At 38.7% G+C, this 16,600-nt stretch overlaps 1 protein-coding gene across 11 annotated transcripts in view; it reads left to right on the plus strand.

Annotated features, from left to right (window-relative positions):
• SPK1 (guanyl-nucleotide exchange factor) overlaps positions 1-12,737 on the plus strand; it is a 133,746-nt gene extending 121,009 nt beyond the window's left edge. For all 11 annotated transcript variants that reach the window (XM_089136410.1, XM_089136407.1, XM_089136406.1 and 8 more), the window contains 8 exons: positions 235-417; positions 1,172-1,312; positions 1,599-1,772; positions 1,862-2,209; positions 2,284-2,616; positions 2,710-2,895; positions 9,440-10,414; positions 11,034-12,737. In XM_089136410.1, the coding sequence (XP_088992536.1) occupies positions 235-417; positions 1,172-1,312; positions 1,599-1,772; positions 1,862-2,209; positions 2,284-2,616; positions 2,710-2,895; positions 9,440-10,414; positions 11,034-11,288 (2,595 nt within the window). In that variant the 3' untranslated portion in view covers positions 11,289-12,737. The remainder of the gene's footprint in view (positions 1-234; positions 418-1,171; positions 1,313-1,598; positions 1,773-1,861; positions 2,210-2,283; positions 2,617-2,709; positions 2,896-9,439; positions 10,415-11,033) is intronic.
• The last annotated feature ends 3,863 nt before the right edge of the window (positions 12,738-16,600 follow it).

Raw genomic sequence — 16,600 nt, forward strand, 5'->3', positions numbered from 1 at the left:
ATTTGTGTAAAAAAGTAAATAATATATGGGCTAGTTTTTGTGTTTTTGTTTTATAGGTCACTACTAGTAGTAGTATCCTACTGGCAAGCCATCTTTCCTAACAGTATGATGTGCCAATAATGTTCTGAAAGCATTGGGTGGCCTAAAAAAATGTTTCCTGCAATTATGTACTTTCAGATGGTTTCCTTAAGGCATGTATTATTCTTAATTTGTATGGTTTTGTCATTTGTGCAGATCCTAGACGAAATGCCTGTCTTTTATAACCTTGGTAATGTTGAAAAGCGTGAAGTTTTAGTTGTTATAATGCAAATCATACGTAATCTGGATGATGCATCTCTTGTTAAGGCCTGGCAACAAAGTATTGCTAGAACCAGATTATTTTTCAAGCTGTTGGAGGAGTGCCTCATTCTTTTTGAGGTTTGTATCTTACTGAAAATGCCTTTTTTCATTTTAGTATGTCTTACATGAAATTCATGGTAGAGTTTTACATATTAATTAAGAGAAAAGAAAAGGTGGTAGAGCTCTACTTCCATGGTATGCCTTTATTTTTTATTGTCATACCTTAGATTGTCTTGGTTTACTTGTGTAAATTCTGCTGGTTTTATGCAACTTATTGCTGTTTTAACTTTTCAATCATTTTTCAATTATACAAGGTTCGGTATATTATATTTTTGTATGATACACAATGCATGCTGAATGTCTTGTAGCCTATTGTTGCATGTACTCAGACCATTAGTCAGTGAAAGAAATATGATAAAATATGTAAAACGCTTATGATCCCAAATTTGCAGTCTAAACCCTGGTGTCCAGTTCCGCAGACCACAGCACAGACAGATTTGAGAAATTACCATTAGTTATAACCTAAATGGACATTACCTAAATTTCTAATGAATCAGTGACCATGATTAATAGTACATGTAGATTATAAACTCCACTTTGTTGAAGTCATTCTCTTAAAGTAACTCATGGGATAGATTTATATTGAACCATCACTTCTTGAGCTCTGATTAACAGTCCAATCTACAATGGATGACATAGATGTATTCAGCTTTAATTTATTTAATGTTTTGGCTGCACTGGTTTCTTTAGTAAAAGCAAGTTATGGCCTAGATCTCTGGGGTTTTGGCTTCATTAGACCTATATCTTGATGCAGTATCTTCTGATCTTACAGCACAGAAAACCAGCTGATGGTACACTTGTGGGTAGCTCACGCAGTCCTGATGGAGAAGGCTCTGCTTCCCCAAAGTACAGTGATAGGCTCTCCCCTGCTATGAACAACTATCTTTCTGAGGCATCTCGGCAAGAAGTCAGAGTACGTTTGCCTTTTATTCATCTGCATCAGAAAGTAGTGTTATGGGGAAATTGTTAATTTCTATGTTGTATTTAATGCTTTACCATTGTTTTTGTCCAAGGAATGAGCTGCACATTTGTTCATGAATAATGTTAGGGAAACATTTTTTGGTTTCCGCCCTTCCTGGTTCCAGGCTCAATAATTTCTCTCCCTCCCCCCTGCCCCCTTTTCTGCTAGTCCCGTTCAAAAAATAAGTAAAGAAAAACTTTCTGGCACCCTAAGAAATGTCTGATCTTCTATACTGCAGCCTCAGGGAACCCCCGAAAATGGTTATTTGTGGCAGAGAGTCAGTCCCGAGTTAAGCTCACCAAGCCAGCCTTATTCCTTGAGAGAAGCTCTTGCTCAGGCACAGTCTTCTAGGATTGGAGCTTCATCTCGAGCATTAAGAGAGTCCCTGCACCCTGTTTTGAGACAAAAACTGGTATGCTTATTCTTCATCTTTCATATAGAAGGATTTCCATTTTCAGGTTCCTGAAGCTAAAATGGTGATTCGCAACCCATTATATACAGGAACTTTGGGAAGAAAACTTGAGCGCTACTGTCAGCCTTCTCATTTTGGAGGTTACTGAGAAATTTTCTACAGCTGCAGCATCTCATAGCATTGCTACTGATTATGGAAATTTAGATTGCATCACTTCCATATTGATGAGCTTCTTCCTAAGAAGTCAGCCACTGGCTTTTTGGAAGGCTTTGTTTCCTGTTTTCAACACTATATTTAATCTGCATGGTGCAATTTTAATGGCAAGGGAGAATGACCGTTTCCTAAAGCAGATTGCTTTCCATCTTCTCCGGCTTGCGGTTTACCGAAATGATAATATCAGGAGACGGGCAGTCATTGGGCTGCAAATACTTGTGAAGGTAAGTTCTTTATTTTCCACAAATGTATGATATCTTTATTATATTTTCTTGACTTTAAATCTTTGCTTTTGCAGAGTTCTTTCTCCTACTTTATGCAGACAACTAGGTTGCGAGTAATGTTGACAATTACCTTGTCGGAGTTGCTGTCTGATGTACAAGTGACTCAGATGAAGTCTGATGGATCACTTGAAGAGAGCGGTGAGGCTCGACGTCTGGGGAAATCATTGCAAGAGATGGCACATCAAGCAAGTAGCCTTTCCATATTAAAAGAGTGTGGGCTTCCAGAAGATGCTCTGACTGCAGCTCCTGATGGTTTTACAGCAAACAGGTGGTCCTGGGCAGATGTGAAATATCTATCTGACAGCCTTCTTCAGGCCCTTGATGCTGGCCTAGAGCATGCCCTCTTAGTAAGTGCTGACACTAACCTACAGAAATTCCAATCCTTGTCCAGTCCCTCATAATCTGGGAAAATATTGAGTTATGTCACCCTCTTCCTGCAGACCCCTGTAATGACTGTGGACCGTTATGCTGCCGCTGAAAGCTACTATCGACTTGCAATGGCATATGCCCCTGTCCCAGATCTTCATATAATGTGGTTATTGCATTTATGTGATGCACATCAAGAGATGCAGGCATGGGCTGAAGCTGCACAGTGTGCTGTTGCTGTAGCTGGTGTGATTATGCAGGTGGTATTCTTGATATTTGTTGCTTTCTTCTTGCACATCCTATGTAACTTGCATGTGAGGCATCTTGGTCGTCAGATTTGTTTATGGTCTGCAACATCTAAGTTTGTGATTTTGCCTCAGATTGAAGAGGTTCAACTAAGGAGCAATGCTGCCAGTAAACTTGAACTATATCCTACTTGTAAGGGGAAGTAGAGCTACAATCAGGGTTTCCTGGCTTTTAGGGTTTTGAAGCTTGGGGTTAAAGGGGCAAAACAGTCCATTAAACATGAATCGAGAATTAGCATATGGCGCTAATTCTCGATGGAGTTGGCTGCGTTTTCAGAATCTTAATCCATGTGTTTTTCCTATTTTGTTTCTACTTTTAAACAGTGATTATAAATAAAGATTTTTGGGTTTGAGACTTCACAACTCAGTAGTGAAGCTCTCAATCTCAATCATGGCTCACCTCCTCTTCTTCTCTCATCTACTCTGAAATTTACACAGCATCAGAGCTGAAGAGCACATAATTCCTTGTGTATTCAACCTATTCCATCTCTCATCAAGTCCTCAACACCTGGACATCCATCTACATTGATTTGAAGAGCTTTTTTCAATCACGATTAAAGGGGAGCAAGCACCTTACGCTGCACTTTTTGAAGGAGTTTCTGTGATAAATTAAGAAGTTAAATAAGTACTACTTCACTTTAGGATTTAGGCCACAACTTCTGGGTATTTTCATGGAGAGGTTATTACCTTTTTTTCCTAATCTTTTGGATTGGCAAGGAGATTCTGCCAGGGTTATTGCTGTGCTGCTTCCTCTGTCTTTTTTCTTTTTTTTTTTTTTTTTTTTTTTTAGTTGTTTGAGAAGCTTGTGACCAGGGCAGTGTGGGTTGGCTGATAATTCTGAGGATTTCGTAGTGTATCTCATCTTTTTTTGATTGCTTAAGGTGTGGGACTGCTTCAATCTTATTGTGAGTTAATTGATTTGGTGTTGGTTTGATTACATCTTGATATGAAATTTTTTTTGTGATTATGTCTATTTTCTTGAAGAAAAAAAGATAGAAGTTTTTTATCATCAAGTCTCCATTTTCTATGGGTACTTCGTAGTTGAAGTTTGTTGTCTTGGGAGTTCTATTTTCTGTAGGTGGTCTATAGTTAAAGTTTGTTATCTTGGAGTCTCTATTTTCTATGGGTAGTGGGTAGTCTGTTGAAGTTGTCCATTAGGGTGGGGTGATTATTTTTCTGTTGGGAGGAGACTGTTTTTGTTAGAGATTTCTTTTTTTTTTTCAGTTGGGGAAGCTTTGTGGGGTAATTTTTGGTCTTATCTTTTGTAAATGTAACCTAGGAGGGGTGAATAGGTTAATTCTAGAAAATTACATTTCCAATAATTGCAAATTAAAAATTAATTGGACAAGTTGAGCAAATTCAAAACACCCACAACACAATTTTTTATACTAGTTTGACTTTGCAAGTCTATGTGCACCCTCAAGAGAGTGTTCCACTAGTGATTCTCTTTCAGTATTGTGGGTAGAGAATCAAACCCTTACAAATCTTTGTTATTAGGGCAAGAGCACCCTTTACAATCTTTGTAACAAGGTAAGAGTATCCTTTACCATTCTAATTCAACATAGAACTAGAATTTCAATAACAAAATGTAATTTCAAAGGGATGATATTACCTATCAAGGGGTGTGACACCTTACCCCTTGAGTGAGTGTGACGCAAGATGAGTGAATGCCTGAATATGACCTCGGAACACTTGGCAGGTGATGATCCCATAAGCGTTCTATTACTGCACCACAATCAACAGGATGGGCTTGGTCCCTTACAAAGAATCTTTAAGGTATGCACAAGGTAATGAGAGGCTAGGACAATATAATTGAGTGTAAAATGACATAGTACAAGATCTCACGATATCTCGACCAGATCTTGGTTTTCCAAGAGGTCAAGGGGGAGACTAGATGTAAGACCCAGAAAATACAAAAACTCACCTAAGATCTATGTTTAGTCAAGATCTCGATTCGAGCAGGATCTCGGTCCAACTCGACTTGTTTTTACCCAAACTTGAGCGAGATTGAGATGACTACTCTCGGTTCCATCTTGATAATAGCTATTTTGTTCTTCGTTTTTGGCCTAATTTTTTACCAGCCTTGCTTGATTTTCACTTGCAACACTTCTAAGGAGTCTTTAGCTCATCCACAACATCAATCAAGGGTAGTTGAAGGTGTTCTTCGAGCAAGGTGTATTGTTCTATCGAGTGCTAAACTACTAATATGGATAGAATTCTGAACAATTTAAATTATTTGATGTATGTTGTCATTTGGTTTTCATGTATATCGATTGATGATTCTAAATTTCATGTTTTATAAGAATGCATGTTCGTTCCTTCAACATTTTGGTTTCATTCTTCGGGTTGACTTGGAGCTCATACATAAACTTGTTTTCTCACAAATCTAAGGCCACTTGTGTTTTTAGAATGCCTAAAATAGGTTAAGTACCAAGTTTCAGCCCAACCTAACCCTTAAACCCCCCCCCCCCCTAGATGAGCCCTTGAGTTCACCTCAAGTTGGCCCCAATTCTTTTGCCCTATCATGGCCTAGATCTTGCGAGAACTGGGTTTTCTGGCTGACTGAGTTCAGCCTCAAGAGTCAAGACCTAGATTTTTTACCTTGTAAAATGAAGGCGTTGATCAGTTAGAACTTAGAAGAGTGTGTAATGAGAGCACTTGGTAGTAGTCTTACTCTTATGGGATGTCGGTGTTATAGGGTTTTTTTGCCTTGAGTTTGAGTTCTATAGGTCTATAAAAGTCATATTTCAGCAGAAACGGCTAGCCGTTAACAGTTTGGGACAAACGGCTAGCCATTTCAGCAATGTAACCGTTGGATATAGCCATTGGAGCTCAAATGGCTTGCCATCTCCAAATGGCTGGCCTTTTGCTGAAACGGATTGCAACTCTTTTCTCTCGGCCATGTGTTATGTGATTGAAACGGCTCCCTGCTTCTGACTATTCTCTCGGCCATACTTGTCGAGGTGTCACTTAAGCGTAAGGGTGGTCCCTGCCCAGTCAAAGCAACTGTCGCTTTTTTTTTTAAGTCAATAAAGTTGTCACTTTGTCACTTAAGCATCCGAGCAGGCGCTTTGGACGCTCTCCCAGCCACCGCTTTATTGGTTCTTTTTTTTAATTTCTGTCTTCTTTCAGATTCTGAAATAATACAAATATGGTAAACCCAATATCAATATATCGCATCTTTGGTTACCAACAATGAACCCAATATCACATTTCTGTGATTCTGAAATAGTGTTTCTTCTTTGAGATTCTGATATTGGGTTTTTTATATGTTACTTTTCTTGGTTATCAACTGGAAGTGAATGCATAATGCATAAGTTATTTATTCAGCAGGTGTTTGAGTTACTTTTTTGTTCTCCCAATAGGGTTGTTTAGTTGTTTTGATATTTGGTTGTTAAACTATGAAGTTTGATTTGTGACTTTGATGTTGTTATATTTGAAGTTAATGACTATGTTACATTTTCCAATCTTATTACTAATTATGAATGAAGTTTTCATTAAGTTTGCAAAATGTTTCATACTTAAATGCTAGGAATTTTATGTAACTTCTGATATTTGGATCAAATATCAAAAGATTAACACTAGAACGCTTTGATCGCTTAGTCATCGGTTTATTGGTGCTTTGTTGCTTTAGTACCTTAAGCCCTCCGTCGCTTTGACAACCTTGCTCTCGCCCATGGGGGAAATTTATCAAATAAATGGTTCTGTGATTGAAACAGCTCACTACTTCTGACTATTTTCTGCCATCTAGCCATTTTGGGAAGAAACGGCTTGTCGTTTAATTTAGCAAGTGTCACCACTTTCTTGGACTTAGTCCTCTTGGGTTTTTGGTCTCCCTAACCAATTCTAAGTCCATTTCTACCTTACTTGAAATGTCTTAGGTCAATCTATGATCATGATGCATGAGTGTGCAATGTGTACTTAGTGTTCTAATTTCTAAGTACACTTGATCCACTTGAGCTTGATGTGCTTTGTTGATCTTTTTTCTTGGTTCTTAAGTCTTCACATAGCCTTCAAGTTTCGAGCCCACATGCTTCGATTTATGATTCAATTGGGTTTGGCCTTTTTGTCTTGATTCCATTCATTTGTATCTTTATCATCCTTGCCTTGGTTCCATTATATTGAGTCATTGACTTGGTTCATTAGGCTTAGTCTAGTTAAATACACTTTAAACTAGACATTAGTGCCTTGTGCTTGTTATTATAAAAATTAATTAGGGGCTGATGTGGCATTCCCCAACATCTTTGATTATCTACAGAAGAAAGTCAGAAACTGAATATGTACCTAATAAGAGCACCATAACTGAAATCATCTCCTCATCCTCCCATCGGTTGACTGAAGTCATCTCTTCATCCTCCTATCAGTAAACTTTTGTGGACATTTTTTCCGTTCTAACAGAAACTAACTAGAGTTAGGAACTTTTAGAAATTATAATCTAACCACATGCCGGAAATAAATGATATGGAATCTAATAGATCTAGTAACCTCTATTATCAAAATGTCATGCAAAAATCCACACTTTTATTCTGTGTCCAACACTAAACAATGGCTTGTATGCCATATTGACGCCTTATGGGCTGGCAGTCACTTTTTTGACATTTTTAACTTGGATAGATTTCATTTTCTTTAAAATAATAATAAATAAATAAATAAACAAATAATAATTGCATAACACCACATTATTGGTTGTAGACTTTATTACCATGTAGGAGAAGCATGGGATCATTTTATAATTAAAGGTGAAAAATAAATTAAAAAACTTATAAAACATGATCATAGAAGTGATCAAATCAACTGGGACTTTATTAGAAATTGGATTAGAAGATTATTATAAAAAAAAATTTTAAAAAATCTCCATTGCATACCATCAAAATCATAACTTGTTTGACATCACAATGGTAAGTTTAATTACTACTTTCATTTTCATATTCATATAAATCATAATCATATGTTATTATGCTCTGTTGCTACTTTTTATTTATTATGATTGAACTTATTGTTTTTTTCTTTCGTTTTTTTTTTTTTTTTTTTTTTTTTTTTTATTTATTTTTTTTTTTTTTTATAATGATAATCTTGCATTATTGCCACTTTAATATTTGCACTTGTAAGTAGAATTATATGACTTTCAGTATGCTATTTGTGCCACATAAAATGGTCATATTAAAAATATGTGCACCAAAGTGCTTTGTTCACCAAGGTGATGCCTTGCAGCTGCCTACTTTGCCATAGCACTGAGGAAGACCCCCAAGCACCTGGGTTGCCTTGCCATCTTTGATAACCTATGCTAGTACCTGAACTACTGAGAAAATTGTAACAAGATAAAATCCAATCTGCAGGTCTTCTGTCAGCCAGTCCTCTTGGTAGTCAAACCTTGGATTCTCATTTAGTCCCCATGAAGGATCTTCAGATAATATTCTTATCAATGCAAATAAGGGGCTATTGACACTGTTCAAGTTAACAGTGTTTTGGCCTCTTTTCCTTAATGTTTTGTACATTGCCAGGACCTCTCAGTTATGCACTTGGTAGTCTGTTACCCCCACCACTTTAATAGACAACATAAGCATCAAGCCAATCTTTTCTTCAGTCTCAAAGTCATAGAACACCAACTCCTCCGCCCTTTTTTTCCTGCCCTCTCTTCTCTTTCTAATGACTTTCTTTTTTCACAAATTACAACTCTGAAAACTGTAAATATGTAGTGCCTTTGTATATAGATCTACCACTGACTTGTATTAATGAAAATAGGAAAAATGAATAATGAAATATAATCCTCTAATGAGTGCCGTAATGGTTCCATCAATTTGGACTGGGACATCAACTGCAAGTGGCACTGAAGTGGCTGTGCTTGAGGGGATTTAAAGGCTGGCTCAATGGGGCTTAAGTGCTGTCTGGCCTTTCTTCTCTTCTTCCTTCTTAGAATTACATCACTGACTCCCAGTATAATTGCCAGATGAGCACTAGCTCATCGCGAAAAATTGTAGACTTGTCCATGACTCATCTAATCATTTGTTTAATTCTAAACAAGTGGATCCCACACGTGGCTCCTCCTCTCCTCTTTTTATTTTTTTATTGTCTTTCCCTGTAAGTTCTTGCACTATGTAATCACTCACCTTCCTTAGTGAGACTCTTGGTCCTAAAGCTTTATTTTTATTAATGTGTCCACCCCATTTAGGTGGGATAGGGCTTATGAGTTTAAGTAAAATATTTAATATGTTTCTTGCCTATAACTCTTTTTTTTTTTTTTTGGCCCAAACCTTTAACTCTCTTACTAGTGTTAATTTTCATCTACTGTCCTTCAATTATTTCTCATCTATATCCAGTTCAACAATACCTCCCCCCCCCCGCCCCCCCAAAAAAAAAAGAAAAACACTGCTACTTCTAACCCATATGATGAATGATTGGGAGCATGTGAAGTTATTCTTGTAAGGCTTAAAATAATTATTATTTACATATATTGTCCCAGTACTTTCATTCCCTAACTGTGTTATCTGATTTCTTCTAGGCTCTTGTGGGAAGAAATGACGCTGTGTGGAGTAGAGATCATGTGACAGCTTTATGTAAGATATGCCCCATGGTCAGCAGCGAAGTCACAGCTGAGGCTTCTGCAGCTGAGGTTGAGGGATATGGTGCATCCAAGCTCACTGTTGACTCTGCTGTAAAATACCTACAGCTTGCAAATAAGCTATTCTCTCAAGCAGAGCTCTATCATTTCTGTGCGAGCATTATAGAACTCATAATTCCAGTTTATAAAAGTCGGAGGGCATTCGGACAGCTTGCAAAATGCCACACATCATTGACCAACATCTATGAATCTATCCTGGAGCAGGAATCGAGCCCAATACCATTCATTGATGCTACATACTATCGTGTGGGATTTTATGGTGAGCAATTTGGGAAGCTGGATAGGAAAGAGTACGTGTACAGGGAGCCCCGCGATGTGCGCTTGGGTGATATAATGGAGAAACTTAGTCATATATATGAATCTAGGATCGATGGAGATCAAACTCTGCATATAATTCCTGATTCTAGACAAGTCAATGCTGACGAGTTGCAACCAGGTGTCTGCTATCTGCAGATAACAGCAGCCGATCCTATCATGGAAGATGAGGACCTGAGCAGCAGAAGAGAAAGGATATTCTCCCTCTCTGTTGGAAGCATGCGTGCACGTGTCTTTGATCGGTTTCTGTTCGATACCCCATTTACCAAAAATGGAAAAACACAAGGCGGTTTGGAAGACCAGTGGAAGCGACGTACTGTCCTTCAGACCAAGGCATCCTTCCCCGCCCTAGTGAACCGTCTTTTGGTTGTGAAATCTGAATCCCTTGAGTTCTCACCAGTAGAAAATGCTATTGGTATGATCGAAACTCGGACAGCTGCACTGAGGAATGAGCTTGAAGAACCTCGCAGCTCTGAAGGAGATCAACTCCCACGTCTCCAAAGTTTACAGAGGATACTCCAAGGCAGTGTTGCAGTTCAGGTGAGTTTCTGTGCTTTTAAGTTCATTATGAGTCAAGGCCCTGGTCTGGATCATGGTTGAAGGATCAGCTGATCTAAGTTGTCAGAATGGTTGGGTAGAATGCCAGTTGGGGGTGTTCATTTTGAGGACCTTATTCCATCATTTTCCTGGGGGTGTGTAAAGCCCTTTCTGTTGCTGTCTCTAGCAGGTGGATTCCTGCACTAGCAGCATCTATCAAGGCAATATAGACCTAGTGACCTAATTTTGCTGTTGGCACTTAATGAGTTTCCAAATTAATCCTAAAGCCTCAGAGGTTAGTGCCTTTTTTATTTGGCCACCAATGCTGACTTGTCAACTTAGTCGGTTGGCCCACTACGAAGTGCAAAACCTATGATGTCACAAGTCTCATGACTGGGACATGGAATGTGGAGTGGCAGTGTTAAACCAAACCAATAAGAATTGCTTTAGTTGGAGATGGGAGCTATAGTTGTTTCTTACACTTTCCTTCAGAGGAGCATTATTTGAAAATCAGAGGGATAAAGTTAGTAGTGTAGAACTCGTTTTTATCTGCAAGAGAATGTATTTGGATCCATTTTGGCATCTCGTGAGATGGTCAGCTGAGGAAAATGGGTAATTACAGGTGAACAGTGGAGTCCTGAGTGTGTGCACGGCCTTCCTATCAGGTGAGCCAACAACCAGATTGCGTTCACAAGAACTGCAGCAACTCATTGCTGCTCTCCTTGAATTCATGGCAGTTTGCAAGCGTGCAATTCGGGTCCACTTCAGGCTGATCGGGGAGGAAGATCAAGACTTCCACACTCAGCTGGTAAATGGTTTTCAGTCCCTTACAGCAGAACTTTCCCACTACATCCCTGCTATACTCTCTGAGCTATGAGGGTTTTGTAATTCAATTTTTGGGGCTGATGCAGTTTATGTACATGTAATTAATTTATTCTACATCGTTAATGCTTTTGTATTTCTTTAAATGCTTTCTTTGATGGTGAGTAAAATGTGATAATGTGATGAGCTTTTCCATTTCGATTTATTTATTTATTTTTCTGAATTTAAGTTTTCCTTGAAATTGCTCACGTTTCTTATTGTGTTTTCTCAAACTTATTATGTATTTTTCTATTCCGTGATTGAGGAGTCCGGATCAAGTTTCTCCTGATGAGCGAGTGGCTTTGCAAAACCTTAGGAGTTAGGAGTCGCACCTTTTAATTGTTTAATGTTAATATTATAAATTTGCCGAGGCAAGGTTGTTTGGTTGCAATTCTTGCCGATGCTGTGTGTAATATCTCCCTTCTCCTAAAAAGGTACTTATAAATTAATTTTAAAAAAAAATACATATTCAAAGTCAATATGAAGAAACAAAATGGAGTAGGCGTACCCAAAATAAAGACGCGGAATGTGGAGAGTGTTTACGATTGAACAAGAGAATATGAATTTTTTTCTTTAATGGAAAACGAAATATTTTGAAAAGAAAACATCGAAGTTATCCAAGTGGCTTACTTCACCGGAACAGCTTTTAGTACGTCACATTTTTAGGGGATAATAACAAACAATAAAATTGGAACAAGTTTTGTGGGTCACGCTTGCTTACTAGGAGTAGGAATAAGATTTTGAAGTTCCATACAATAAGTTCAGATTTCACATAAATTGAATACCCTGACTGGTACTAGAATTCCTGCTTCGAGCTGAGAATTAAAACCCCCAGTTCCCACTGCTTGGGAGAGGCATTCCCATTTCTAGACAGTATGCCCATGTACTTCTATCATCCTTTTTCTTTCGAAACTCTATTTCCTGCAATGATTAAAGTAGGGTAATGGATCAGCTTCCTATAAAAACGGCTTGGAAATTCTGAGATAAATTGATGTTCTGAGGAATCCATCGTCCCAGATTTAACTTCGTTTGGTGGAGAGAGATTTAGTTCTTTGAGTCCCAAATTAATGGAATTCAAAACAATACCTGGGTTTGCCTTCTGCAAGTAGCACTCATTCCTAGCTTTCCAAATGAAACTGATAGTGTGTGGAGAATCCAAAATACAAGAGGTTTGTCCCATTTAAATTGAATGCAAAATTCTACTATTAATCAAGATCTCCAAGTATTGGGCATCATCATCGATCTCCATAGGTTCGGAGTCGAACACCATGTCTTCACTAATATGGCCCATAGTTGATTTCCACTTCTACTTCGGATCTTCGGACCTACAAACAATAGAGTTTCCGGGTTAAGGTTAGGGTCGGGTATCACAATGATAGTGCTAAAGGCATCAGTGAGCATGTGTCCCATACCACAGCCCTTTAATATCTCAAGCTAAGATATCCCAATGGAATACCCTTTTTATCAGAACCACGATACATCAATCATCATCATACCACATTCATAATTAGTCAAGTATATGCAAAGACAATACAAACAACAAGTATATGATAAGATCAGCATGCTATAAATAGTTATAGCAGTATATATAGCTAAATAACAGTAATGAAAGAAACTAGACTAGCATGTTTAAGTCATTGCATAAAGACAAGATTGTATATCCTTACCTGTAAATAAGTAGAAGTCTTCTAGAATGCAAACTAGAAATAATTATAAAACTTTTAGTAGAAACAGATAACACCTCTAAACAGGGTTACAAGATTATATAAATCAAATTAATCAAATCGGATCAAAGCTAAAAGTCACATGCTTATTGGAAACCAATCGATCGCTTGGGGCCAGTCGCTTAGGTCAAGCGACACCACTAGTGAGCGCCCCAAAAACTGTGTATTTTAAATCTGAAACTCAGTCTTTTGATCATCCGATTTCAATCCGATTTTAGGATGATCTCAATCCGAATTTCGAACCTAACACACCCATAACCAAGGGGTAACACAAAACCTAACAATTAATGCAAATCAGTCACCCAAAATCCTCCCCTAGATTAGATCCATCCTTTTAACAAAAGCAGTGTTTTGTTTTCGAACAGGATCTCATCAAGAACTGTTAGTAATACTCCATATAATTTTTAATTCTATAATTGATAAGGGAAAGATCCTTACCTGGATTCGCTTTCCTAAATAATGAAGTATACGTAGTGAAAGTAAATCTGGATCCACGTTCTCGTTCCACCACCAAAGTTCTACCGGAGAGATTCCACAATCACTAGGAAAGGGAATAATTTCCACAACCCAAATTCCGTGTGGAAATAAAGGATGGATGAGTGATCTAAAGCAAAGGAAAGAAACCTCCAATGAGTTTCTCCTTCCTGCGTTTCTAGGAGAGAGGGAGAGAGGGAGAGAGAGATGGGAGCCGCCTCCTTTTCTTGGAAAAACTTACGTAATGTAAACACGCTCACTTATGCAGTGGTTATCAAAATATATAACCCTATTTTGTAACCACCCTAATAGTGAGTTTCCAAATTTGTCCTTGGGCATTTAATTTATTAATTATATTAATAAATTCCAACATCTCCCACTTGCACAAGGGCATGTGTTAATCTCTCAATGTGTCCCAGACACACATGTATGTCCCAGATATGCACATTCAATCTCTCTGCTATGTATCCCAGATACATAGACCTCTTGTGTCATAGACACACATGTATATCCCAGATATACATATATATTGATCTCTTCGCTATGTATCCCAGATACATAGACCACCTGTGTCCCAAACACTAATATCCACAAGTCATACTGCCAAAATGGGTTGTGCGACCGATGATATACCTGCACGTGTGAGCCCAAAACTAGAAACCTTCCCAAGAAGACCGAATGGCACATCACTCAAAGAAACATATCAAATAAGTATTAGTATACCACAGTGTCCTAGGTTTATTCAAACTCATCAGACTAAAGGTATCTCGATCCCTCCGAGAGATCACCTTCTTGTCCTTAAAATGTTCACTACTATAACACATACAGTTGGCGCCAAAGAAAGCACTTTTTAAGGTGCGGTTGAATCAAACATTTCCTTTTGCCCCAGACCATCACTACACTTAGGATTGACTCCTTTCCCAGTAGTGCCCCTTTAGGTCGAATCTATCATGACCATAGGTAACACCCCCAAAGTAGCCACATCAACCCTTCGTTTCATGATGTCGTCGAAAGTCATTAAGAACACTAATGGACCATAAGGTCCAGGACTCACACAATGAGAGGAGCAGGGATCTATTGTCACACCCCGCCCGCCAGGCCCGGGTTACCCGCCCGACAACCCGTGGGTGCGATCCGTCACAGGATCCATGGTTTTAGTCTATCAATAATAATAAATACAAATACATGAATCAAGAGCAAGAATAGTACAATAATCAATAAAAAGGTTACAGGAGTCCAAATACTCCAATAAAAATCCAAGAACGAACGAAAGAAGGAAGATCAAGAATCAAAAGTAATATCGAGTTCAGCGGAAGCAAAATAAGTAACTAAATAGTCTTCATCTTCGGAGGCTTCATGCTCTGCAAGTTCATGTATCACCTGTCTGTGCCACATCGGCTTAAACGAGAAGGCTCTTTCATACGAATCATCTCCAACTTCGACGTTGTGCAACCATCCGTACAGTTTATATAATACATACAATGAAAGGAATGAGTTCCAACGAACTCGTAAGGAACAAGCAATTCTCATATATATGTCAACACAATCCACGAATGCACATATGAAATGATATGGATGATATGCGAAATATGAATGCTACTAAGATCTAACTATGCAAGTCTCTAATGGTGACATGCTTTAAGATATACACCAGCCCTCCTTTGGGTAAGTCTCATCACTCGATCCGGCAAGGATGGTTACCTCTGTAGGGATCCTGGGCAAAGGGGTAAGTCCACACCGGCTCTCAAAACCGTGGCTGGGGGTTAAGTCAACACTCTCTCACCACGACCATTGGCAATGAGTCTGGCGCATGTCGGGGTTTCTAATCCAATGCAAGGTCATAATGGTAACATACTATATGAAGTCCAGATACTTCCCCTATGGCACCAACCAACTCGGTTCAGTATCCTTCGCAACCTAGGAGTGTGAATCCTCACGGACTGGCTACCTCTGTTGGACTCCACTCCTTAACCCTATGGTCATCCACATATTATTGGGGCGGATGCTCTCATGACTCCTCGCGACACCCGGTCCGCTCCTTGGACGTCCATGAGCCCAACCCTAACATATGCAACCCTACCATTACATGACCAATAGTGGACCACTGAGTCTCCGCACGGACTGGTTACCGCTGTTGGATGAAACATAGTCACGTCACCATTGTCACGGGTCACCCGGCTTCAATTCCCCTGCCGAAAGGGTAATAGCATGTGGGGTACCTAGCCATGCAATTCTAGACTCCCTAAGTATGTCATCAAGTAATCATGATAGTGCTGGAGACATTAGCAGGCATGTGTCCCATTCCACAGCCTTCTGATATCCCAAGCCAAGATATCCCAATGGAATACCCCTTCCATCACAATCACACTACAACACTCTTTATCATACCATGAACAGTTGTGCAATATCATAAAAGATGAAGTACATCAAGGAAATACCACAAACAGCAAGTGTACAATAAGATTCACATGCTTTATACAATTACAGCAAGTTACATGATCAAAGAATAGTAAATAGAACAACTGAATCATCATGTATATGTAATTGCATATAAATAAGAATGCATGTCCTTACCCTTAATTTAGTAGAAGTCCTCTAACTTGCAATCCAAAAAATTATTATAAGACTTCTATTTGAAACAGAGAACACCTAGGCATAGGGTTACAAGAATGTATAAGAGTCAAGAGTCAAAACAATTCAAAAATCAAACCTACACGATTCTGAAACCGCGGTTGCTTGTGGCGGTTGCTTAAGTTAAGCGACCTCCACAGCGACCGCCTGTTCGACAGTTTAACTCCGAAAATCAGACTTTTTATCATCCGATTTCAATCCGTTTTGGGATGATCTTAGTCCGAATTTCAAGCTTAAAAGGTCTAGAACAAGGGGGTAACAAGAAACCCTAAAATTAACAAAGATTTATTACCCAAATCATTCCCCTTGATGGGATCCATCCATTAAACAAATGCGGGATTCGTTTTCGACAGGATCTCATCAAGAACATTGAAAAGGGAGATACAACAAATCAATTGGGTAACCACTAACAAAATGGAGATGGGTTCAAATCAATTAGAGGTTAAAAGAAGAGAATTGCAGATGGAGATTCATTACCTTAATAAGAATCACCAATAAT

The sequence above is a fragment of the Hakea prostrata genome, chromosome 10 (assembly GCF_041222555.1).
Source record: "Hakea prostrata isolate BN-2017 chromosome 10, UWA_Hpros_2, whole genome shotgun sequence".
Lineage (NCBI taxonomy): Eukaryota > Viridiplantae > Streptophyta > Magnoliopsida > Proteales > Proteaceae > Hakea > Hakea prostrata.